Source organism: Pelecanus crispus, chromosome 1 (genome assembly GCF_030463565.1).
Source record: "Pelecanus crispus isolate bPelCri1 chromosome 1, bPelCri1.pri, whole genome shotgun sequence".
NCBI classification, from domain to species: Eukaryota; Metazoa; Chordata; class Aves; order Pelecaniformes; family Pelecanidae; genus Pelecanus; species Pelecanus crispus.
Window position 1 is genome coordinate 200,417,491 of NC_134643.1, and position 25,693 is coordinate 200,443,183.

The 25,693-nt window shown below is 35.9% G+C and overlaps 1 protein-coding gene across 4 annotated transcripts in view; it reads right to left on the minus strand.

Moving 5' to 3' along the window:
* The window catches only part of NBEA (neurobeachin), a 532,307-nt gene that overhangs the window by 280,783 nt on the left and 225,831 nt on the right, over window positions 1-25,693 (minus strand). For all 4 annotated transcript variants that reach the window (XM_075727933.1, XM_075727935.1, XM_075727932.1 and 1 more), the window contains 3 exons: window positions 16,705-16,859; window positions 12,459-12,585; window positions 8,006-8,133 (listed from right to left, as the gene is read on the minus strand). In XM_075727933.1, the coding sequence (XP_075584048.1) occupies window positions 8,006-8,133; window positions 12,459-12,585; window positions 16,705-16,859 (410 nt within the window). The remainder of the gene's footprint in view (window positions 1-8,005; window positions 8,134-12,458; window positions 12,586-16,704; window positions 16,860-25,693) is intronic.

Consider the following 25,693-nt stretch of genomic DNA (forward strand, 5'->3'; position numbering starts at 1 on the left):
TTCAAAATTGAATGAATGTGTATCCTCTTCACTTTCTGGTGTTTGTAATTATATCCCTTTAAAGGAATCACAAAGGAATATTATTTGAAAGAAAAATGTTCTGTAACTGGTGTGTGGGTCATTATAGTTTGAAGATTTCACTGTGGATAAATAACAGAGACTTCTGCTGTGGCACCTGCTCTTCAGTTCCTCCTCTGAATGCCAGTATTAGGACCTGTCTTGCCACTAGTAGCATATTCTGAAAAAGTGTGGAAGTTGCAAAGCTTTGAACCTTGACTCTGCTGGAGTACGTGTAAATAAATAAGCAGAGTTGAATATCCATTTAGCCTTTCATCATTTCTTTGTTCCTACCATATAGACTTCTGGAAAACTAGTGGTGTTTTCTGTCTCCATGTGTACCTGAATCATCGATGTTTTTTAGTAAGAAACACTTTCAGTCCTGAAGTGTTTGCAGAAACATGAGCATACTGTGGAGCCTTTCAGTAAGACACTAAGAGCTAATCATAGATAAAGAATTTCTTACAACAAATTTCTTACAAGCCTATAAGTAGCAGTTTGAAATTCATGAACTTTTTTTTTTTCCTGTTTATGAAGGGATTACAACATGTGCAGGCAGGATTTCCATCAGCAGCAGCATCTTAAAGTATATCCATTGGAGGATTTCAAGGGTTTTCATGCATTTCTCAATTACTTATTGTTTTCTCATAGTAAAATCCAAATCTTGCAAATTACTTGCAGAAATTCATAAAGTAAAAAAGAAAAATACATAAAAAAACTTCCTCACAGTGCTAATCAACATTCAAAGCTTGTAACAATATAAAGTTATTCTATGTATTGTTAGTGATGATGAATGTTTTTAAACTTACTGAAGAAAAGCATTATCTTAAACTCCTTATTGTTCCAACCTCATAATCTAAACAGGGCTTGGTTTTGGACAGTAGTGTGATGTCACTGGGATCTTTTTGCACGTGTTTACAGTGAAAGATAAAAAGAAATCTACGAACAGGGATCTTACTACCACAAATTAAGAAAATTCGTCTTCCAGACGGATTGGGTCAGGCAATTCACTGGCTTTAACTGCACTGTGCTAAGCCTGCAGCATCACCTCTTACTAGACACAGAAGAATGTACACCGAGACACCTGGGGCACATGGAAAGAAAGGAGTGGGAGGTGGCATGGCAGAGAAGGAATATATCATGAACTCCTTAGCCTTGAAAACCAATCCACAGTTCCTGCCCCAGTAAAAACAAAAGAATCCATAAGATTCCTGACCCTGACTGACCAGAGCGATCATGTCCATTGAGACACACACTGCAAATGGCACTAGCCTGACCATCGCGTAACATCCTCCCCGCAGAAACATTTTTATCATTCACCTCAATTTCTAACAGGGATCCTCTGCTATCTAATAGTGTTGAGTTCCTGCTGCACTCTCTCTGTCCTCCTTTACCAATTGCTTTCCTGTTCCTTACACTGCAATATCCATATTGTTGTACCAACACAGTATATTACACAGCTGTAAATAAACCAGATTAATTTTTTTTAGTTACTTTTCAGTTTTCCATTTATTCACTACACGATGATGGTATACCTCAAATGATAGTGCACAGTAAATATTGAAGTTGATTAAGAAATACATTGTATCTACTGCTGCAGCCAAGACTTTATAGAGTATCTTTTCTTTAAACAGATACATATATTCATGAATATTGTGTAAAATTAGCATCTTTTAAGCATCCTTTGTTAAACTGACTGAAACTGGCCAACACATTGAGAAGTTATCAAGGGAGTAAAAGGCTGATTCTCCTCACCCAGTGTGATCATCTAAGTCTCATATCGGCAAGAAATCACATTAAAGTATATGTATGGCTATGCATGCATAGGCTTGCAAAGGGCTCTCTGAAATCTGAGGACCAAACTATAGCTGGCATAAGCCTTATATGAGGCTTGTCTGAATAGACGAACTTCATTATGCAGAGAAAGGAGAAAATCTCTCATACTGAAATGAGCTTCAAGGTAATGACTGAAGAAGTTCTTAAATAAAATTCTTTTTTTTTTTTTATTTTCATATATATATGAACCCCCATAAAAAATCAGAAGAAAGGTTTATTTCATACAATGACTTAAATACTGACCATCTTTGATGCCTCAAGGGAAGATGATACTGCAGAACAAGGAAAAAACACTTTCTTTACTGATCCCTGCAGGAGGCTAGCTGACACTGAAGTACATCTAACAAATGCAGTGATGGCAATGTTAGAGCAAATTAAGGTTAATGTAGACTATCATTCTTTGCAGGGTATGGCATGGAGGAAATGGGGATTCACAGGCTCCAAAGCCACAAATAAGCTCCAAAACCAGTCAGCAAATACATGACATTTTTCCTCCTGAGAAGCTGGATTGAAGACTACATTTAGAAAGAATGTTTAAAACAGTCATAAAGACTGTTTTAACATCGATCTCAATATTTGACGGTAAGTCCTAGTAAAGTTTTCCAATGTTATTTACCCTCATTAGGCATTCTGTTGGTAGAAAGGCTAAGACATCCTGTAGTATCTAACTTCTTTTTATCTCTTCTCTTTGGTATGTCGAACAAATCAAGGTCCTTACATTGTACTTCATGGAGTTTATCTCCCATCCATCAGTCACTCTTGTGCCCTGCTCTTTTGTTCCCTCTTCAGTGTGTGCATATCATTCTTGAAGTGCTGACTGTAGAACCAGATGGTAGGAGTTTTACTGAAGTTGGGCGCAGAAATGAAATCAGCTTCTCATCTATTCTTCCTAGGCTTCCATGTATTGGACAAGTCTTTGTTCCCTCAGCACTGAGTTAAGAGAGCCCAGAGTATGCTAATTATTATAACAATACCTACATCCTTTGAGTGGCTTAATCCCTCATCTCCTATCCTCTAGGTATATTCTATATTTTTCGTTCCTGGAGATTGGACTCAGCATTTGGCTGTGTTGAAATGTGGTTTTTCTTGAGTTTTTTTAATTCCACAAAATGTTTCAACATATCTCTCCAGTGGAATGCCTTCGCTTCTCATTTTGTATACCTCTGTCTAAGCAGTTAGCTTTGCCAGGAACAATTCTGCACCATAATCAAGACTGTTAATAAAAATATCAAAGTAGGATCAACAAGTGGCTCATAGAAATTTCAGCACTATGAATAGCTTCAGTTTTTACTTATATGCTGTTAATTCCTGTTAATGCAAATTTAAAAATCATAACACTTTTTTTATCCCCTTTCTCTCTTACTTGCTAATATTTATTAATTTATTTATTTTGTTCAGAATGTTGGCTACATGCTGTGCTACAGACTGATAAGCAATTACCAAAAGTCTTATTTGTTGAAAGAAAACATGCTTGGATACACAAACAAAAATATTTTGGATGTGGCAGAGTAAGATAAAAAAATGCGAGAACAATATGAACAGGAAAATAAAGTTCTGCAAGAGCATACAATCTTTCTGCTTTATAGCATCTGTGCTCCTGAGCACAAAAATAACGCAAAGGTTCTGAAAAGTTTCTAAGAGAAAGCCAAGGGCCATGTTAAGCACCAAAAATAACTTTTTTCCCGGAAAGTCTAAGGGATTTCCAGACTTCTATAGTATCTCAGCAAAATGGTTACCTTGTTCTTCCTAATACAAAACTAGCTAGTGTTTGAGGAAATACGAAACAAATTGCGTCAGCATTGGTAGATGCCACAGTGATGCCATACTTGTGGTCTTTGGGAGCTTTTAGTGTCATTTAGCACCCAAGTTCTATCTGTGGTTTCCAAAGGAATGTTTTGGGCATTTTTTCAATTGTTTCAAGAAGCCTCCAGTCAAATACCATACAAAACTAGTCCATCATCACTTCTACTGAGTATTTTCACAGGGCCATGTGGTGAGTTAATGAGGAGAAACAGATTCTGCTCCTATCAGCATGAAAACATTTTCTGTTCCATCTGATTTGAATTGTGCATGTTTCAGAAACATATCAAATGTAGGCCAAAGAATTTGTAAGAGCTTTTTTGGAAAAGGGCTACCTGGCTGACTTTCTACCCAGGTAATGATATAGGAAAATGAAAAGTATTGGTAATGTTTGTTTGATATCTCACTAAAGAGAAGGGAAAGCATTGTACGTGACTATGTTTTGATCTTGAACCTATTGTAACAGTTCAGGACACTCCAAGAACAGCTGTAGTGAAAATACTTTTACCCATCTGTGCTTGACAAAAAGAGGATATAACTTTTCTTTCAGATACAGATCAGATTACACTTGCCTGTAACATTTTCACCTAAAAGCTAGAATGTTGTAATGCACTTTACATGGAGGGAATTCACAGATCACATGGAAACTAGAGTTAGTGAAAACATATCTGTGCAAGTGTTAAATGGAACTCCGCAATGAGTATTGCTAAGCTTAAATATGTGACCTACACATATCACATGTTTGTTTCCAATTAGATTCAATACGGACAATTTTAACCTTTGCAACTTCTGTTCTCTGAGGCATTGAAAGAACCTCAGTTGATGAACCACAGTAGTGTTGGGCTGGTTTTGGAATACTCTGAAACTATTTGCATTCGATTGCAAATCAGTCCTTCTTAACGTATCATGGGGGACACTTATTCTGGGAAGTTGAAATATTTGGAAGATAGTAAGATGCCTTTGAAGAAAGAACTGGTTGTGGAAAAATGAGTACTATTTCAGTAAGTAAATAGATGAAGAGTCTTACCAATAAAAATGTTCTGCAATGTCGGATTACTACTTGACAGAGTGCCTCTGCTACCAGTCACATTTTGGAATTTACATGAACAAACGTGAAAAATTAACAATTTTGAGAATGAGTGATCCAAGTTTTTGGTCTAGACTGACCAGATGATTGCAGACAGTTCATTTCAACTCCACTCAAGAGTTAAGAAGCCACTGCTTAGATGTTAAATATAGTTTCCTCAAAGAATAAATCAGCCAGTCTTCCATGGGACAGAATGATGATACAAGCTAAAGGAAAACGAGGTGGCATGGTATGAGTGCAAGATTTTTCACCAAAAGTTCGAGACAGCTCAACTACTACAAAAAAGTGAAATCATAATAAGTTGTATACACATTTCCAAATATATATTAACAACACCTATCTCAAAGCATCAGATATTCTAGAAAGTTTGCATAATTAACCTGTTTTAGAAGTCGTCACATTATTTTTTTTCCTGTTCCCTTTTCCTTTGTGCTCTCTCTTCAGTTTGCAAAACCTCAGCTACAAAACTGTGGATATTCTTACCAAGTCTGAAATGATTTAGTAATTCTTACACATATGCATGCAGAAGAGCACTAGAGAGAGCTTCAGAAAAAAAGCACATGCCATCAAGGATGCCTGAAGGTATTCAGATTTTAGCAAAATCTGATAGGGGAAAGGCTTCATACCATATGGAGGTTTTGAAAGACAGCAAGAGGAGGGAAGGTATTTTTATGTTTCAAGCTTGAATAATCAGAAGAAAAGGTCGCACTTTATAGAATGCAACAGATACTTTTGTAGTGATCAATTTGAAAAACAGCACCTTCAGGCTTGATTAAATAAAGTTTATTGGCTCCTTTTTAATTGTTATAACTAAAACCTTTACACATAAAGCAACACATTAAACTATTTCATATAAAACTGTCAAGCTAATTACTGCTTGCCAGTAAAAATCAAGCTTAAATTATCAAAGCCCCACAGGAATTCTATGTACTCACACATCTTGAGTCAAGCCACTAAAAGCCTCTGTTTTGCAGAGTCATTACCTGGAGAGCCCTTTCAAGCACTTCGAGGACAACCATTGGCTTTCAGTAAACAATGACAGGAAATTTATCAAAGTAAATCAGGTAATGGACTAGGAGAAAATTCAGAATTCCCTTTTAAAGGGAACTTAACTAGGCAAGAATTCAGGTTAGATCAAGGGTCTCATACAGGCAATGAGGAAAGAAAAGATGAGAAGTACACAATGACTATAAAAGCAGTTGAGTCCTCTGTTGAAAGAGAAAAAAAGCCCAACTATTTTAGAGGGAGCAAGCAGAAATTCAAGTCCTGAGGCATGCAGGGTAAAAATCTAAGCTGCGTTTGGATTTTTTTTTTCCTTACAGATTGCTATTTCAATATCTTGGGAAGAAAGGACTAGTTCTTAGAAATCAGGAGAGAGACACTGATTGAAGAGAAGGTTAGACATAACATTAAGGAAAAGTGATGGGAAGGACAGTACTTGGAGTTTGGTTCGTAAACAATGATTCCTGAGACTGAACGGGATGGCTGTGTCATAGATGAGACAAAATTTAGAACTGCAGTCCAAGTGGTTATTGGAAGAATGCCAACAAAACCATGTCTCTGTCTGGACAGGCAATGAAGCAAACTCAGTGTCATACAGTCAAGAGGTTCCTGTGGCCTCTAGCTTTTCAGTTGTTGCCATAGGCTGAGAACTGTTGCAGCCTTGTTCACACCATGAATCTGACCAAAAGATGAAGTGAGAACAGCATTGGTGAAGAATTTTTTTAATCTATAAAAGCGCTTATGTGAAACCAAGACAATTTTATTTGTATTGTATAAAAACTATAGTGCAATTAATCAATTGTCAAACAGAAACGGATAACACTGCTACAAGTTTTGCAATCAACTTTACTGAAATAAGAGACTTAAGAATGGAATCTATCAAATGTCTTACAGCCTTCAAAATGTTCTCAATGAGCATCTCAGACCATTAACTTCAGGTGTCATTAAGTGAGAACTGCAACTTACTCACAGCTATAAAATAAACAGTATAAAAACCCTGAAGCTTCTGAGAATTACTAAGCTACTATACAATTCCTTGGTATTATTAAACAATAATATTATTAAACAATAATTAGACAAAAAAGGAAAAGGCTATTGAGAAGATTTCAGCCACAAGGTGCAAATATTTCTAGCATTAAGAACAAAAGGGGGCCAACGTTGTGGGCAATAATAACTGAGACCATAGAAAGACTGTACATTGATATTTAGAAAAACACATGTATAATAGAAGGGATTCTGGATTTTGAACACAAAGCTGTGTTTTTTCTGCGTAGACCTTCACACGTTATAAGCTTTGCCTTAATGAGACTTTTTCATAGAATCATAGAATTGTTTAGGTTCTTAGGAAAAGACCTTTGAGATCATAGAGTCCAACCCTAAACGTCTCATTAAATAGCAATATTATGTGTAAGAACAACTCTGGAAGGAAAAAGTTTACTTCACTGAATATGTTCCTCTGGAAATATGATGTGGGATCAGTGCATGTTCATGCAAATTCCCCCATCACTATTTTAACTGCATGAGCACCAGTTCATCACTTTCTGAACGACCTTGTTGCATTTGCACTTTCTGCATAATTTCTGCACTACTTACTGCCTCACCCATGAGGAATCATTATTTTCCCTAAATCTTGTAACTATGAAGTAGCAAAGACAATGCATAAAACCCCATGAAACTCCTTCAAAGTGTTCAAGGATACTTTTCTTTAAAAAAATCCTCACTTTTTATTCCCCTCTAGGGACAAATCTTTATCTGCCTGTGTGAATCCAACTGACCCACCTGAGCAAACAGTGTCCCTACCAAATCTTGATGCACGTATCAATAATGTTGGAGCACAGTCTTCAATTTACTTTCTTCCATGGGAATTGATTACATATTTTAATTACATTTTTCATTAGTTTCTCAAAGTCAGGCTGAAAGACTTATACTAATATAATTATTCTGAGGAGGAAAAAGCAAATCGTAGAGATGATTTTGCATTCCAAGATGACAAGATGTATCTTTACACAGCATCTCACTTAGTCAAAAAAGGGGTACAAAAGCTATCACTTTTAAATTCTTTAAATGAAGCTAAATGCAAGGAAGGAGGTGCAATCACAACACGTTAACAACTGATTCATTTCTTTATCAAAAATAGTTATAAAAAGTCTTGTGAAAATGAAACATTGTTCATACAGAATGACTAATAGCTAAAATAATACAATTTTATAACAGAAACAGTACCTTCAATCAACAGCTCTTGTCCATGACTGCCCAACAATGTTCGGGATAGGAAAGGGGCAAAGTCAACAAAAATTTCTCGCAGGAGAGGGGCCACCTTTTCTAAAGCTCTTTCAAGCTTTGCAGTGATACTGTGGAAAAACAGAGACCGTGTTGGAAAGAACACTTAACAATAGAAGTTAAATGATGTCAAATCATACCTGTTTTTAAAAGTTGCTGTAAGCTTCTTTAGAAAAGAAGATGATCATAATTTGATTAAACTTTACAGTGTTTAAATGTCTTTAAGTAAACACAAATGTCACGCCACAGTCAGCAGTATGGCAGCCTCATAAATTCTACAGCATTTACAGAATACCCCAAAACAAGTAAAATTTTTATTCTCATTTTCAAACATAGTAAGAAGAATGTCAGATATTCAAGTGTAAGTCTATTTCACCTATCTCAGCTTATATGCATCTCATCATTTTATATATATTTGAAAGCTTTAAAAAAGAAGTTTTTATACACCCAAGGCAATCACAAGTAACTTTCTTTTTTATTCAAGCCTTCAAATAACAACATCTGGCATTGCAATGCTGGACAAGGGAGTGCATGAGGAAGCATTCTAGCACACGTATCAAGAAAATCAATATTCTTTTCTTCAACCTTGAGGGAACATAATCCCAAGTAAATCACTCTGCCTTTGCGTTTATACTTCTCTGCCTGCTGAGACTATACCCTCTTTGAATCATGGAGTGTTCCTTAATTTCTACTTGTACAATGAGAAGAAGTCTTGTGACTTCTGTTTGCTTTTTAAATACCAGAAATAATATCCCTTTGTCTGAGGATACAAACCTAGCAAAAAAACAAATACAAGGATACAAATCAGCAGCGTGCTAAGGATCGTACCCCTTAAGAGTCCTTCTTCCCTTTAAAACCTGACAAGGCATAACATTTGTGCCCTCTGAAAGTCTATGCCAAGATTAAAAACCTGCTGTGTTGTATCAAAGAAGCGAACTATTACTTAAGAATAGAAATGAAGTTACATACTTATTCTGGTCTACCAAGAATTTTTGCTGTTCTTTTTCAGACTGCTGGTGGCTGAAGGGGTTTTCCTCGTGCTTGAATTATGACACCAAAATATTATTGGCATTTAAAAGCTCAATTATAGGAAGAAGTTACATTTATTGGCAGAACCTAAGAGAATGAACACTGACATTTAAATTTTATACTGTATCTACTATCTATGAACACTAAATAAATGTGGACTTTTTAATTCAGATCACATGAAGATCCCTATTTTAAAAAAAAAAGCTGACATTATAAGCACATTGGAAGTTTTCCTTCATTAGCTTAAAATTATTTTACTGAATTCCTATAGTATATTTTCTTTCAGTGTACTGCTTTCCCATTTCAAATTCAGATATTGATTTTCTAATATTCTAAAGGAGGGATTCATATCATCAGCCTTTGTTTCAGATGATTAGTTGAAGTGAATTTCACTATGCTAAAGCCTCTATTGACTATTCTTGAAATGCATGTGACTGGCTTAGAGTTTTTAATTTGCAACATGAATCTACCCCAAGCTTTTGCTGCTAGAGATAAAGAGCCTACTAGACTAATCCAGACTTCTCTAAATCATGTTTTCAAGTATGCTTTCACTGTAAATTGGTTTAAAAGGGCTAATTTTTCAGAGTTCATTTAACTTTGAAAACTTCGTGTACAATTGAAAGAATTTCAAGGTCAAAAGTTTTTAAATTAAGATCAATTTTTATTTAAGAATCAAGTAATATGGGAGGTGTGGATGTGCTATTAATCAACACCTTGGATGAGCTATTAATAAACACCTTGTTGTCAAATGGATATCTGAATGATCTTGTATATTATGGATTGGAAATAGTATTCTCTGAAAATGTGAGATAAAAGTTTAGCACTGTTTAAAAATGCATATCAAAGGACAGAAATTAATATTTAAATAGAGAAAAAAGGAAAAAAAAGTCCTTTTTCCTTCATATAAATCCCTGGTGCATTTACATGTTGAAAACTGACTGGAGTTCTGGTCCTTCGGTTTCAAGAACAAGCAAAATTAATCAAAAAGCATACACAGAGACCCGAAAAATGTTTCAGGGAAGGAGCTGGCCCATCTACATGCACAGAGGAGCAAAAGAGGAGATAGACCAATCTGATTCTACAGCTGTTTCTAACATCTATTATACCTTATAACGCATCTTGCAATCATTAGGGAATTCCCTGTGGAGATTAATGTAACTAGTTTTCATGACTGAACTAAGAGATTTTAAGGGTTTTTTGTAAAGAATGAACATTGGGTTTTTTCCTCTCCGTTTCTGGACATTCGAAGCAAATAAACTTTTAATAGCTTCTAAATTCAAGATTATTTATTTTGCAGATTAAAGGCAACACACATCATAAAATAAATTATATATATTATATATAAATATATATAATTTATATATATAAAGGTGATGAACTGGGACAGGAAAGATTGAAAGAGCAGAGTAGCAACATCAGATTAAAATAAATACTTTTAAAACTGTGAGCAAAAAGACCAAATAATCCTGTGGACAGTTCTTACTACCTATTGCTTGAATTGGTCACAAGCAATTGTGGAAGGAGAGGTGGGGGCACACACTGCCCCAGTCCCAAGTATGCTACCTTCCCAGCCTCATTCCAGGCCAAACCTCTACCTCCAAATCAAGACTATTGTGTCTAAAAGTACAAGATCACTCTCCTGCTCACTTTTCTCTGCTCAGTCTACAGCCATAAGCAGCTCTTTTCCTATGCAGCTGGTGTAAGGGAAGGCTTACATAAGTTAGCTTTCACTTCATACTCTCTGCCCCCACAAACAACTCTGATTTTTACTCTCATAAAAGCTGAAGCACAACGAATTCAAAGTGAGAAACCCAAAAGTTATCTATTATCAAAATGAAGTTTTATTTGATTCAGGGGGGGTGGGGGAGAATAGGGAAAAAAGCCCCAAAGACATTTCTTGGGTTGATTAGATTTTAAGTTATCTATAGTTCTGATATTGTGCTCCACATAAGTTTTTTCAGTCACTAATTTCAGTTACTACTCAGAGTACTACTTCTGACTTCAAATTCTGAGTTCAAAATTTGAATTCCAGACTTTGCAACTCAAGTTTTTCTTTGACTCGAGGACAAAAACTTTCAAAATGTTTGTGAAAAAACAAAAACATTGCATTGGTTAAAATAACTTTAAAATAAATGGATCAACGATCCAGTTTAATTTTAACATACTTCAGTATCTGAATTTTAAAAAAGATTTCACCCTCATTGAAGCACTGTCCTAACATATGAAAAAGACAAGAAGCAAAAGGAGTGGTTTAATTATGTCACAGTTTTATTAACTTGCCCTGTAACGCTGTCAAGCAATGAATAATGCCATACAAATAGCCATTCTCTCCTTAATCATTTGCACCTTTTTGGAGTGGAGCCAACAGCCCTCACACTTTTAGCCTGGGCCCTCACCCATTGCTGTGATTCCGCCTGCACCACTCGCCTCACACTTCAGATAGAACCAGCAAAAAAAGGCATTTTTTGCACTGTTTGTTAAATCACTGAAGCACCAATACTTTTTTTACAGGTTACCTAGGGCCCTTGATTTAAGTTTATTTCCTTTCTAGTTCATTAGGGAATGAAATTCTCTTGTTCATGAGCTTGTAAGCTTGTAAGCTCATGAACAGCTAGCTTGGTTGCTGCCTCCACTCCAATCTTCATAAAACCACAGCTCAAAGTGGCTGGCCAACTAAGGGACACTTGGCACCTCCTTAGTATACCCTGCATCAGCTTTTTAGGGCAGACAGGTGTGCACCTTGAAAAGGTCAAAAATTTGTCTTTGAAGTGTGCTACAGCACAACTTTACAAAATAATAAGCTATTATACAAAGATATTTAAAAGGAATTTCAGAGGGCATTTTCCTGGCTGCCAGTCAATGTAAGAGGGGTATTAGCTATCCCATGGCATGTGTCTCTTGCAACACCAACTCAGATCTGGTGCACCATTTAGTTAGCTGCATGAATTCATGGCTGGTTTCGTCCTCTCCAGTTTAAATAGGGCTTTTGTTTGCTCAGAAGATGTTGTGTCTCTCGTTCCACTTGCTAGTGCTCCATTGCCAAGTTGTGCTTGCGTTCCAATTCTTACTATCCCTATTGAGCAATGTAAAAAGCCAGTCAACTAAAAAATTACTTTTAATGAAGTTTTAGTGTCTGGCATAGTTCTCTGAAGTTAGACTTTTCAGTGAAGTGTTATTTTAGTATATACATTTTTAGTACTGAAAAAGTATATAAATACAAATTTTACTACATTAATAACTAAAATAATGCACACTAAATGAGCTAAAATATATTTATACGTAATTTTCTTTTTATACTAATTTGTATGTATGAAGTTGTTGTGGGAGAAGAGATTATAATTAATATTAAAAGATAGAACTTGTGTACCTCATGTTTTCAGCTGAATCCTCTGGCATTGGGGCAACAGTTTGGACAGCTGGGAGATTTTTGCTGGTAGCACCATTCACAAAGCTGGATGACGAAGAGGAAGAAGAAGATCCTGAGTCTACTGCACCTGTCCCCCAAAAAATACAGGTCTTAATTCAGTTTGAAGAAACATAACTTTTAGAGACTTTTAATATAGTCCTTGTCTTATTCATCTACTTTTAAGTAAGGAAATAATGTTACTTATTCTAAAAGAATTACAACCATTCCATATGATTATCATATAAAGTAATACCTTATTTTGCTAGTATAACAATAATAAGCTTAAAAAGCTATTGAAAATCAGGCAAAATAAATCCTTACCTCATTTTCATTATTCCCAAATTATATTCCAAAGATGAAAACATTTTTACATCATCCTGTAAAGCAAGATCTTTCTAAAATAAAGGTATATTTAAGATGAGCTTGAGTGGAGAATAGAAGTTTAACTATTTTTTTTAATATATATATGCACACACTTCTTGGCTGCCCAGTTGCAACTATAGGCAGAAAATAAAATGCAAATTAAAAAATGACAGAAAAGATAGAAAATGTGTATTGCTTCAGGAATTAATGGGGGAAACTAGTGTCTGAGGAGTATTAAGACTAATTGTACTTTTTTTGTTTCCTTCCTCGAGTGAAGGAGAATTTTAAGATCTTAAAAGTAGGGAGGGCAGCCAGGGTATCATTTCAATGGTTGCCCAGAGAAAAGATGCAGACAGAGCACACATTTATACTTTATGTGATCTGGGTCAGAGCTAAGGGCTAAACTTAGACTCTGAATGCCAATCTATCACGTTTGCTGAAACGGCACTGTGAGTTCAGCCCCTCTGAAGCAAACCAGCAAAGGCTCAGAGTGGCCACGAACAGTAGCAAGAGCACTGTGATAAATGCTGTCCCTGTTCCGCTGCACAGCCCTTGTGCAACGCACTACTGCAAGCGAGGTAGCAACCAACGGTCTTGTAGTCAGAGTTCAAAGCCTCAGGGACTGCAGTGTTACCAGAGATGAGGGAGGCAGGCAAGATGCATCCAAGTTAGCAAGGAGGGGTGGAGAACCCCAGTTTTTTAGAGATCAGTGGCATTATTCTGCCAATTTTTTTCAAGTGATAACTGGCAACTCCCTGTTGCTGGTCAGTTTTAGCAGTTGATATATCACTGTCCTTTGCGTTACACAGGTATATATTATTTTTCAGTTTCCTGCAAAGCTCTACGAAGCATTTACGGTTTCTTAACTGCTTAAGCAGCCAGCTGACAGTGAAGTAGAGGTCAAATGCACCATGGTAGTGGTGAAAAATTCTGTGGCAGCAGGGATGATTTTTTCTTTTTTTTTTAGTTTGCCTTTAAATAATTTTTACTGATAAAAGAATTAAGGTAAAGATCAGAATTTTGACTGGCTCATTTAAGAAAATCTCCATTCAAAACAGTATCAAAATGCAGCAGGATTTGCTGGGCTTGCTGACAGTAGAGTAGCTGGTGAGGTTCAGGATTTAGACTAGGAACTGATGTAGTCTGCTGCTTAATAATGTGAGTGGGAGGTGGATTGTGGCTTACACTGTGGGTTCTGACTTGGACTAAATACAAATTGTAAATGTACCCAAACACATTGAAAAGGAAACACAAAAATATAAGGTAGGCTCTCTCTCCCAGTCTAGGAATCACAGCAACTTAGCTGGGAACAGGGTAGCTTAAAAAAGATTAAGGCTTCATATATATATGTATATGTGTGCCTGTGTATTTATATTATTTACGTATTTATATTATTTACATATTTGTATTCATATACACATAGGTAACACATTTTTATTGCTTCTTCCCTTTTCCTTCCAAAGTCAAATTTTCTTCATTAAGGTGGTTGTCTAAAAATGCAGTTGCTAAGTTGTTTAACCAGCTAGGCTCCCAGGAGAGAAGGTCAAACAGACCTAGAACTACTGGATTAACACAGAAGTGAGAATCAGGATATGAATTACAGAGATCCAGTCTAAAACCTATAAAACCAGTTTCTTACATAAAGAGATGAAGGAAGAAAACCTATCTCCCAACAGATACATTCAAAGCACTAAAAGGACTTCAGTAACATACATCTCATTACATCGTGACAGTGACATTGACTACGACAGCGATGGCAGATGGAATGTAAACACTGACTGCAATCCATGAATAACTCAAAAACACACCTTTTGCACAAGTCCAGCACAGAATATACCTCAAAGATAAAACTGTATTTCTAGAGTATCTGTGACATACTGTAAAAACAACTGTAAATAGGTTTGGGGGGACATCTAGTGTTTCTAAAAAATTGTATACTGTTTCTTTTTTACCATAGTAAAAAAAAAAAAAAGTGCTGTTCAATGAAATTCTATACACTACTTTAAAATCATTAATAACATAGATAATTTCACAGACTACAAGTATATAAACCAGAATGTATCTGGATACTTCACGCATATATCTCAAAAAGTGACATGTGATCACTGTTTTAACTACTGTAGGCATAGATTAATTAAAAATGGCAAAATGAGCATTTTAATCTAATATATATTTATATGTTTTCAATGTGATACTACTTTTTCTTACTACCATTAATGTGTTTAGCATTTCTAAAATGTTGATATAAAATTCAAATCTTTGAAAAAGGTTGGAGGGGAAGGAGTTTTTAAACTATTTCTTAAGAGAATTCATCAATAAAGCTCATTCAGATGAATTCAGGCATAAAAGGCTTTACCAAATAAGATCACTAAAGAAGTTCAGTACACATATAGTTCTAATTAAATCTGATACTTGCTGAAATACCATTGAATCAATACTTTCCCTTTAATCAAGCTAATCCATAGACTACAAGACAAAAACAGTTGCATTAAAAAAAAAAAAAAAAGAAGCTCTAAGATCTACCAGAAAAAAGCAGCCTTTAATCCACAGTGAATGTACCATGGTATCTGCAATACTGTCCTCTACTAAGAACAGTATCGGGGAAATGACTGATTTTTAAATGCAATTACTTACAAAGAAGAGCTACTACATTCCGGCCAAAACAGTTCAGATCTTTAATCAGTGAGAAGACTGAAAAGCTTACACTATTCAGTATCATTTGGAAAACAAGGTTTCCAATGTAGGATATTTTTTGCATGACATAAGAGTACCTAAAAGGAAATCCGTTCAAGATTAACAGAAGTGGCTACACAAATGGAACTGTTCACAGAAGTGATAACATTATTCAGAGCATTCATTCCTCCCATCTGCCTCAGGATAATTAGATTTTAAGATTTTTTTTTTTATCCTTAGAAAAATCAAAGTTCTATTACCAGGTATTAAAGGTAATCTGCAAAAGGAAAGAAAAAAAAAAAATGAGTGTGTCTTCATATTATTCCATGAAGCAGAAGGATGCCAAAAGCTTCCCCCTCCATTTTCTGCAACCCCAGGGCGATTTTCACTTTCTCAACCCTTGACTGAAGTTGTGATATCCTTGAAGAGAGCTGTTCTCTCAAGTGCTTTTGCTTAGTTTAGAAAGAAAACAGACCATAGACAGACATTTCAAAGGAGTTTAAGTAAACATCAGATGCTCTCAGTAAGGATTCATTTCTGAATGGAAATCATGGTCAACAGGCTCCTTCATGATAGATGATCCCATTACTACTATTATAAATAATTAAAAAAGGTCTTGTCCTCCTTCTATAGGTCACAGTAAACAACTACTGATAAGACATGACTACAGTTAAATTAGGCAGGTTCTTACTGAAAAACCTTCCAAAAATCATAGCACAATTTTAATTGACAAACAGTAATTGCCCAAGATATTAACCCTCTATGATTATAATAAATCATAAAAAATATTTATCAAGTAGCTAGGTGTCTTTACTTTCTTCAATGCATAAGGAGGAATTTATTGGTATATATCATATAAACATCCTCTCCTGCAGAGCACTGGAGAAGTTAGCTCATTTCAATTCTAAACTATGCTTATAAAACAGTATTAAGGCTATTTACTTATTTAAGGCTGTGCAAGTCCAATGTGCAGTATCAAAGATTATAAACATACACCAAGAGAAAACATTGGCTCTAATAAGGGCCAAGATTTCATCTTCGCCCGTTTTTATTTTAGAAATACAAAAACAGTAACAAAAAAGATGATTAAAAACCAAAACACCACTAAAAGTAACAGAACAAAAAACAAACAAGAAAAAATGAGGGTCACAAAAATATTTAAGGACAATACCTGTTGTATTAATCATACTTTTTGGTGTAGCTCCTGTTGCAGCAAATATATTAGGTGTACTACCCGGTGGCAGTCCACTCCCAGCTGTGGCAGCTCCTACTGTGGTAACCGCCAGACTACCTGGAGGGGGTTTCTTTACTGGTACAACCACACTCCTGTGGAAAAAGAAATGCAAGATTACTAAAACTGCACAATGGAGTTAGCAACAGTTTTTGTTTATGACGGGATTATGCTGTGTTATAACGCCGTTGCTGAGGAACACGTAATAGTGCCAATTTTCTTAACCTTTCTGAAATAGGGTAAGACTATGTTAATGGACCCTAAAACCATACTCCTATCCTTTGTCTGCAGCTTCGTGTGATTCTGAGAAACTTAATTTGTCTTTCAGTGCCCACAAAGTGCAAAGCCCCCACCATTTCATTGATATGTTGTGAACACTGCTATCACCTGTGTTCTAGATCTGCAAAGAAAATGTTAAGTGTTGGAAACGATGCCAGCATACTAGCAGTCTATGTGCATGCAGTTTCAATGAGTATGTTAATTTGTTGATTTTAATGAAGTTATCTAAGATGACAATTTTTTTGCCAGTCATCTGAACATTTGAATACAGCAGCTAATTCTTCAGTACCATGCACATACTGGCCTTGCAAATATAGTTGACTAACAAACACAATTTTGCACTCAGCCTTCTGGAAAACTTTCATATTCATTTAAATCAACAGCACATGAATGTAAATTGAACACCTAAAATGCAAGACAGTAAATATTTGCTTTCACAATATTGATATCATGTCCATTTAAAAATAAGGTTTAAAAAGCAGTCTTGAGAATTTGAAGCTTTTAAGAAGAGAACAGGGCTTTCATACAAAAAAATCTGGCATAATATCAGATATATAGAGACAACATTGCATTCAACCAACCACATTCTCACCTAATCTTAAACCACTCTCTTTTTTTTCAAATCTCAAAACTAAAAGACTTGCTGTATGTGTTAAAAGGAAAGAAGAAGGAAAATATTACAGAGACATTTAATTAATATTTTTTCAACACTGGACAGTTGTCATAGTGCAGACAACTATATTTACATTTTTCCATTTAATATTTACATTTATCTATAAAAAACTGCTCCTAAAATGTCTATTTCAGTAGAAAACCTGAGTGAAAAACAAAACTGAAACATTATATTTGTAAATGTTAAAAGATATATTTTCATCATCATACACGTGTTTTCTGGTTAAGCAGATACACTTTTCTTTAAAATTAATCATTGTGATCAAATAAAAGAGCAAGAAAATGCAACTATTTAGGGTAATAAGGCCACATTCTGCTCTAGAAGTTCCTTTGGTAATTATTTTACTACACTTCTGTGTAAATATGATGGCACATGATGGATCAAAAGGTGTGGAGCAATTTTTTACAGTAATGTAGTTCGTTCATATATGTCTAAATCCTCAGTCTCCCTGGATTTTAAAGACTGGTGATGCAAATTGTATTGATGATGCCATTGTGAGAATTATATACAAGTGTTATTTTTTTGTGAACACCTCTTATATGATGACAGTGTACAAAATGATCCATAAGCAATTTTTTCTCACTCTTTTTAGAGAGTAACAGTGCCAGTTGATATCTCTGCATTCTGAACAACAGTTTTACTGCTACCCTGAAGCATGTACTATTGGAAAAGTAATTCTAGGCATACTGATGGTTTTCTGTCTCCTTCTATTTACATTAGGAGAAGATGATTTTGCACAATGCAATAGCTATTGATTAAGATACGTGACCCTAAAATAATTGTGTTTGTTTGTAGTTAATAATCTCTTAGAATCGTTGCTGATATGAAGTGTTTACATAGCGGCAGTTACAGGTGAATAAGGCTGGGTCTACACAGGTTAGATTAATCTGCTCCAGAACACCATGAAATTTCCTAAAATTAGCTCCTGTCCACACACAAAGATCTCTAGCTCAATTAATACTTCAATCAAATACTTGAGTTCTGGTTGTTCAGCAATACTGAATAACTACTCAAGAGCAGAGTCCCTGTAGTGCCACAGAAACACAAGAAGAAATTAGGACTTGTATCTTAAGTGGGAGCATCTCCTTGATAATATTCATTTCACAAGGAAACTACTGTCGTTACCTACAGCATCTTTGTAGAGAACCGCAACAGAAAGGCTAAGATAGGTGTGAATGAAGAATGAATGCGAATATTTGGGTGCTGATGCACAAGAAAGAAAGACACAGAAGAAAAAGGCATCTTAAACTGACTGTCGTGGTTTAGCCCCAGCCAGCAACTCAGCACCACGCAGCCACTCGCTCACTCCCCCTACCCCGATGGGATGGGGGAGAGAATTGGAGGAGTAAGAGTGAGAAACATTCCAGGGGTGAGATAAGAACATTTTAATAATTGAAATAAAGTAAAATAGTAATGATAATAATAACAATATAATAATGATAATAACAATAATAATATACAAAGCAAGTGATGCACAATGCAATTGCTCAGCACCCGCTGATCAATACCCACACAGTTCCCGAGCAGCGATCGCTGCTCCCTGGCCAACCCCCCCAGTTTCTATACTGAGCATGATGTCATATGGTATGGAATAGCCCTTTGGGCAGTTTGGATCAACTATTCTGGCTGTGCCCCCTCCCGGTTTCTTGTGCGCCTGGCAGAGCATGGGAAGCTGAAAAGTCCTTGACTAGCGTAAGCAGTACTTAGCAACAACTAAAGCATCAGCGTGTTACCAACATTCTTCTCCTACTAAATCCAAAACACAGCATTATGCCTGCCACTAGGAAGAAAATTAACTCTATCCCAGCCAAAACCAGGACACTGACCTATGCTAATGGCACATAGATTATCAGGTCATCAAGACTGCAGGCATGTGTGTAGCTTCACAAGATAACCAGACCTTGGAGACAAAACCAGTGAACAGTGATGACTCGAAGAGGTGGGGAAGGACAGAGATACTGTTGGCAGCTCCATAAGGGTAAAAAAAGGCATATCCAAAACCTCCTCAGATGTAACAGAATCACAGAATAGTTTGGTGTTGGAAGGGACCTTTAAAGGTCATCTAGTCCAACCCCCAAATGTACTGGCCGCCTATAAAGGCAAAGATTCTTTTCTAAGAGTGTAGTTTAAGATGGAAAATCAGCTCCCATAGCAAGAAAGGACAATCCTGCCCAGGTCACACAAATACTAATGCTCTACATACGGCTGACATTCTTTCGTAGGTCTGAATCAGGACATTAAAACAGGTCAGGTGTTAGTAAATTACAAATTATCAAGAAACGTCAAGAGAACCCTCTCTACCATAAGAATATGGAAAATCAGTGAGACACTATCATCCCAGACTGAAAGAAAATGTGGCTTTCTGACATGTCATACATGGCAACCTTGTCAAAATGTCTCATTCCTACTGATAAAACAAAATACAGTGAGTGAAAACAGAATGATATCCAGATGAAGGAGACTGAAAAACTATATGAACACCGCAATAAAATGGTCAAAAATGTGCAAAACAATCAGAGGAACAGCAGAACAAGAAATATGAAAGAGGATGACTGACCACTCTCAAGTGAAAAAAGCCTTCTTTTAACCAATCAAACCACTCTGACAGCATATTCACATATTTCTTTCATGGAGGAAGAGAAATCTATAGACTGGAAGATAAAGTTATATACACTTCTGTCATTGCATTTTAGGCCTTGTTTTCTACAACATATTTCAGACTTCCAAAATGTTCCAAAGTGGTCCACATTTTTCTGAATCACGTCATCATGGTCCCAAATGATCCTCAATGATTTAGTCAACAAAAGCTTAGTAGTAATTGGCTGCAGCAGCTGATTTTATTTCTCTGTTCATCAATTCTAAAAAGAATTGTGACTACTAATCACTATTTTGTTGCTCAATAAGTGTCCTTTTCAAATAGTAAATCTAAGCCTGAAGTCAATAAAATTCTCATCATGTTTAAGGTCATTGTTGTTGGTTCAACCTGCACACCACTCGTGCATTGCTGGTTCATTAAATAACCTCAGCAAATGGCTACAGGATTCTTCTCAGTTTTAGTAATTTGCATGAAATAACTAGATAGAAAATAATACCATCAATGTGTTGAACTGCAAAAAGAGAAAATGGAAATGAAAAAAAAAAAACTTTCTCAAATTAACTTTCCTTAAAAATTTAGCTACCCAGTGCTGGTGACAGACAAATCAGGTTATGCAGCACTATATTTTCTCTCTCTTTCTCTGTGATCCTCATTCTGTACCTCTTCTCCATTTTAAAATCTAAAGGCCTTCCAACCTAATCACTCTGGTCAATCAAGAGGTCAGAGATAAGCCTCCAGTACTGGATGTCTTGTGCTACCTATCTGAGCAGCAGCAATTAAATTAGAATCACTTCACACTCTTCTGGGATATGTGAAACCTCTTAAGGCTGAATTAATATTCTTGCTCCTCCCTTTCTCCCCTCACAGCAACAGACAGCATGAGCATTTTCAAGAAGTGCTCTTCAAAATGCAGTACAGACTTCAGGCAGATTTTTCACAGAAGTACTCTGTCTCAAACAGCAACTTCTGCCAGACGTTTCAGAAGAAATCACAGTAGAAAATGGAGGGGAGACAATTTGTCTGCTATATTACATTTTATCTTGTTCCTACACTTAGATTAATCTCTGAAAAGAAAGTTTAGTATTTCTCCTCTGAAAGTTATTAATATTCTCCATGCCTATGTACATGTCCAGTCCTTTATGAAATGTGTATTGCTGATTACTCACTGTTCTTTCTGATTTCAGCCCCAGATTTGAGTCTGTAACAAGCAGTTGTTAGTATGTACTAACACCACACTTTGAATCCTACTTTAGGCAACCTTCTGTTAGGCTGACTGCATTAAGATAAGATTCATCTGAATTCAGGGAGGAAACTCAGAGTCAACAGTCATGGGGAAGAAAAACTGGATTAAAAAAATGTGAGGTATACTGAAGAAATATGGAAGGCTCACAGAAGTATATAATCTTTGAGACTTATGCCAATGGAACCTTAGTGCTGATTGTCCAGTTATTATGGATTCTTTCAATCATTTGATACCATACATTAATCACAATATCCAAATCTGAAAGTACATAAAATGATCCTCATCTACTAAACATAAATTGCCTGTTTCTAAATAGAAGAAAGGGCCTCATCTCAGGTGTGGTTTAAGGACAAGGACATGAAGATCATTGATCTTCACTTTCAGATAAAGCAGGAGAGTGAGTATTTACCCCCAATGAAATTCCCAGTCACTAGTATCTCCTTTGCATTCCAGATAAATTAGCTGAAGCATCTAAAATGATCTAAAATATTGACAAGAAACAAGGAAAAACTGTAAGATATTAAAAAGCTAACTATCAAGAAAGATGAATGGTCTTGACTGAACAGAGAAATTGGAAATACTGGAAATTTAATGAATGTGAATAGAATAAAAGTGAAAGTGTCATGTATTAAATGCCAGAAACATAATTGAATAAAGAAAAAAACAAAGAAACAAACAGCATGAGGTATAGATTGGGGATGGGCGAGGAACCTAATCCTGCATCTGTGATGCAAAAAAATCAAAAAAAGCAAGAGCTAAAAAGCCGCAGTCCTGTAAAAGTCAAAACAGCTATAATAGTGATTTTACAGTGGCCAACTGGGGTAAAAAAGTAAGAAAAAATCCAGTATAATTTTCAGCTGTATATCCAGTGAATCATTATTAAAGAGTAGAGAGATGCTGGTTTCTCCTGATAAAACATACATACAGCTTCAGTTGAGATATAGCTACAGTTCCATGCATATGAATATGAAGAGACGCACATCACACAGGTTGTAAGAAGAGTTTCCAAAGAGTTACCTGTGTACAGATTGCTAAATGACAGACAAGAGGAATCAGTTGGCTTGAACATATTAATAAATTTGGGATGAAACTGTTCTAAATGAACAGCTGAGATGGAGTCGCGCTTCCACCTTGTCCCCCATTTTATTTAGTAAACGACTGGCTAAGACACTCTCCAGGAATACAGACAACGCAACTTCAGCTCCCTTCTCTGTCTAACAGGATCTGAAACCATACCTCCCATTCTCTGGAGTGTATTTTAGCTGCTGCCTTAGAAAAGATATTCTAGAGAGATGAGCTCTCAAGTCTTCCCTTTGGACCACAATCTCCACTGCACAAAGATCAGGAAAATGATTGAGAGTGAACTGGAACCCCAGAGGAGTCACTTAATTCCCACATTACTGATTAGTTTTTTCATTCACATGTTGACAAACTCCTGTGATACCCAAAGCAATGGGGAATGCAATGACTAAGTACAGACAGCACCTGTAACTGTCCCTTCTTGATTCATGGGAAAGGTGCTCTGTTTTCTCCAATTATTTTTCATTATGAACTTTAAAAAGTAATCTTTTCTGTTGGGAGAAGTCTAAAACATATTTATTCATAACTCACTTCTATTAATTTTTCAGGAAAATAAAATCCATTTTTCAGCAATCATCTTTTGGAGAATCTAATGACTCTAACAGGAATATGATCTCCTAATTTAGCTATTTTATTTAAAGGACTGTGTAGACCAGTGCATATCAATGATCTCCCAAAGATGGGCAATAACAGACAAATATTGAACCTCTCTATCTGAGCGTTCAGTCCCTCTTCTCTCACAGTTCTTGTCTTTTTCTCCCTCTGTCAATCAGTTAGGAAAAAAAAACGAAAAAGAAAAAAGTTTATTCTAGTAAAACACATAGATACTCTGAGTAGTCCTTCTAAATATAGCCTACATAGGTAAACCAGATTTTTTTTATCTAAACATACTTTCTGAAGACATTCTTTCTCTGTACTAACTGGCAGGACATGTATCAGCCCTGACTGGATTTCACAAGATTCAAAAATGTGTCCTTCAAAATGTTTCAAAATATGTTTGTAAAGACTTCATTGAGCATTTAAACTATGCAAACTCATAGTATTCCAGTTTACTAAGTGATAATGGATTAAAAGGGAATAAGGTACTTAATAGCAGCAAAAATAAGTGATCTTGTCATTTCCAGGAACTCTGCTTATGCAAGCATGCTCCCTATTGAAATAATTCTGCTAAGTACAGAAAATGTATGTAAATTACCTCACTTTAAAAAATAATAAATGAGACACAAAGCCAACAGCACTCTCAATTTCAGTCATAGCACCCCTCTAAAAACTCTCCACGACAAAAAAGCAGAATGGAACAACCGTAAGCTTCAGAATGCAGTACTGGGTAGAATCACAAATAAATTTACAAACATTAATGGTCTAGGTTGCATCTAGTGGGACAAATGTAAACTGACAAAAAACCAGAAACAAGAAATCCCCAAACCCTAAAAATCAATAATGGGGACTGATTTTTGTCAGACAAAAGATGAGAAAGCAAAAAGGAATTATTGGTGAGTTATGCTCCATTAGTTGCAAATCTAGGTGAAATAACCCTTTGTGTTTGCTTCTAAAAATGTCATCCTGGATGCCATTTTCAAGGAATTCAGTCTGACGTTAAAAGACATGTCATAACTTTGAGGATCCAGGCTCCAGTGTCCCAGAAATCTGTTTATATAGCTCATAATGTAATTACAGCTACCTTAAGACAGATGAGGCAGAAGGCAGCGATATATTGAAAACTAATTGAAAAATGCAGTTGTCCAGAAGCACTTGTGGGGAAGAGGTCTCTGAAAAGCTGCTCAAAGCTTCAGAGTTTGAAGTGAAATTTTTGATGTTGTCATTCTCAATCTATTGAAGAGCTGACAGACAATCAAACCCGTCTGGCTGGCTGGCAGCTCATTTTGCTGGCAGGTGGCAAACAATTAGACACACCAATTTGTGCCTCCTGATGACATTAAAGCATGAAACTAAGTTGTATGCAGGGCCTAGTGATTTGTGTGAAAGCATTTCAAAAATAATACTCTTTGCCGTGGCAACTCATTTCAGACTGCCACCTCCCATTACGGCTTTGAGCGGTGAAGACGACAGACTTGAGTTACGTGCGGTGCAAGGCCGCTTCTGTTCAATCCGTCATCAGCGCCCCCCGAGACCTCAATCCCCTCCTTTCATCAATATCACCTCATCATTTACATTCGATAGTACTTGAACTGCTGCATACATTAACTACACACGAGTCCTGTTTGATAAAACATGTTGGACACATTTTCTGCTTTTATATTTCATTTATAACTGCACAAATCCTATGGAAGAATACACTGTAGCCTATTATACAATGACTCATGAACATATTAGCAATGTACAATTAAAAGAACATGCAGAGCAAAACACATCATATTAAGTGATAAAATACGATAAAATAGAATTCTTAACTTCAATTCTATTTACAGGAGTTTGCTTTATATGGCATTTACCTGCATGTAAGATCAGTGATTATAGTTGAAGAAATGTCTTTAAAACAACAAAGACAGTGTTATTTTTCTTGTAATTAGTTATTACCTGAGCTCTTCTTTTACAAGGCACTCGGCCATCCGAATGCAAAAATAAAATTAAAAAAGTCTAGTCTCACAAGGACTAAGAATATCTTTTGATTAAAGTGAAAAATACATTTCTCTAACCTCAATTTGATTTTAAATAATGGAATCACTGTGTATATTTTATAAAAACTGAAACAAATAAAACCTGACAAAACGATACACTCTATTGCTCATGATTATCCCTAGAGGGAATAAGCATGACCAATAGCCACATTGCTCAGTGAAGTACCAAAAGCTGCATAAACTACAGCAACAGAAGATCCTACAGAAATATGGTCCACAGGCATAGCATTAGCTTTTAAAAAAATACACACTGGATATTATTTAATTGTTATTTTATACCAGTAAACACAATTATATTTACATGAGCAAGTATGGACAAATAATCATGCTGTAATTTTTTTCAGTCTTTCAATGATAATTGGGATACTATAGGCAACACAAAATGTTCATAAAGCACCACAAGCTAAAATTCATGTTGC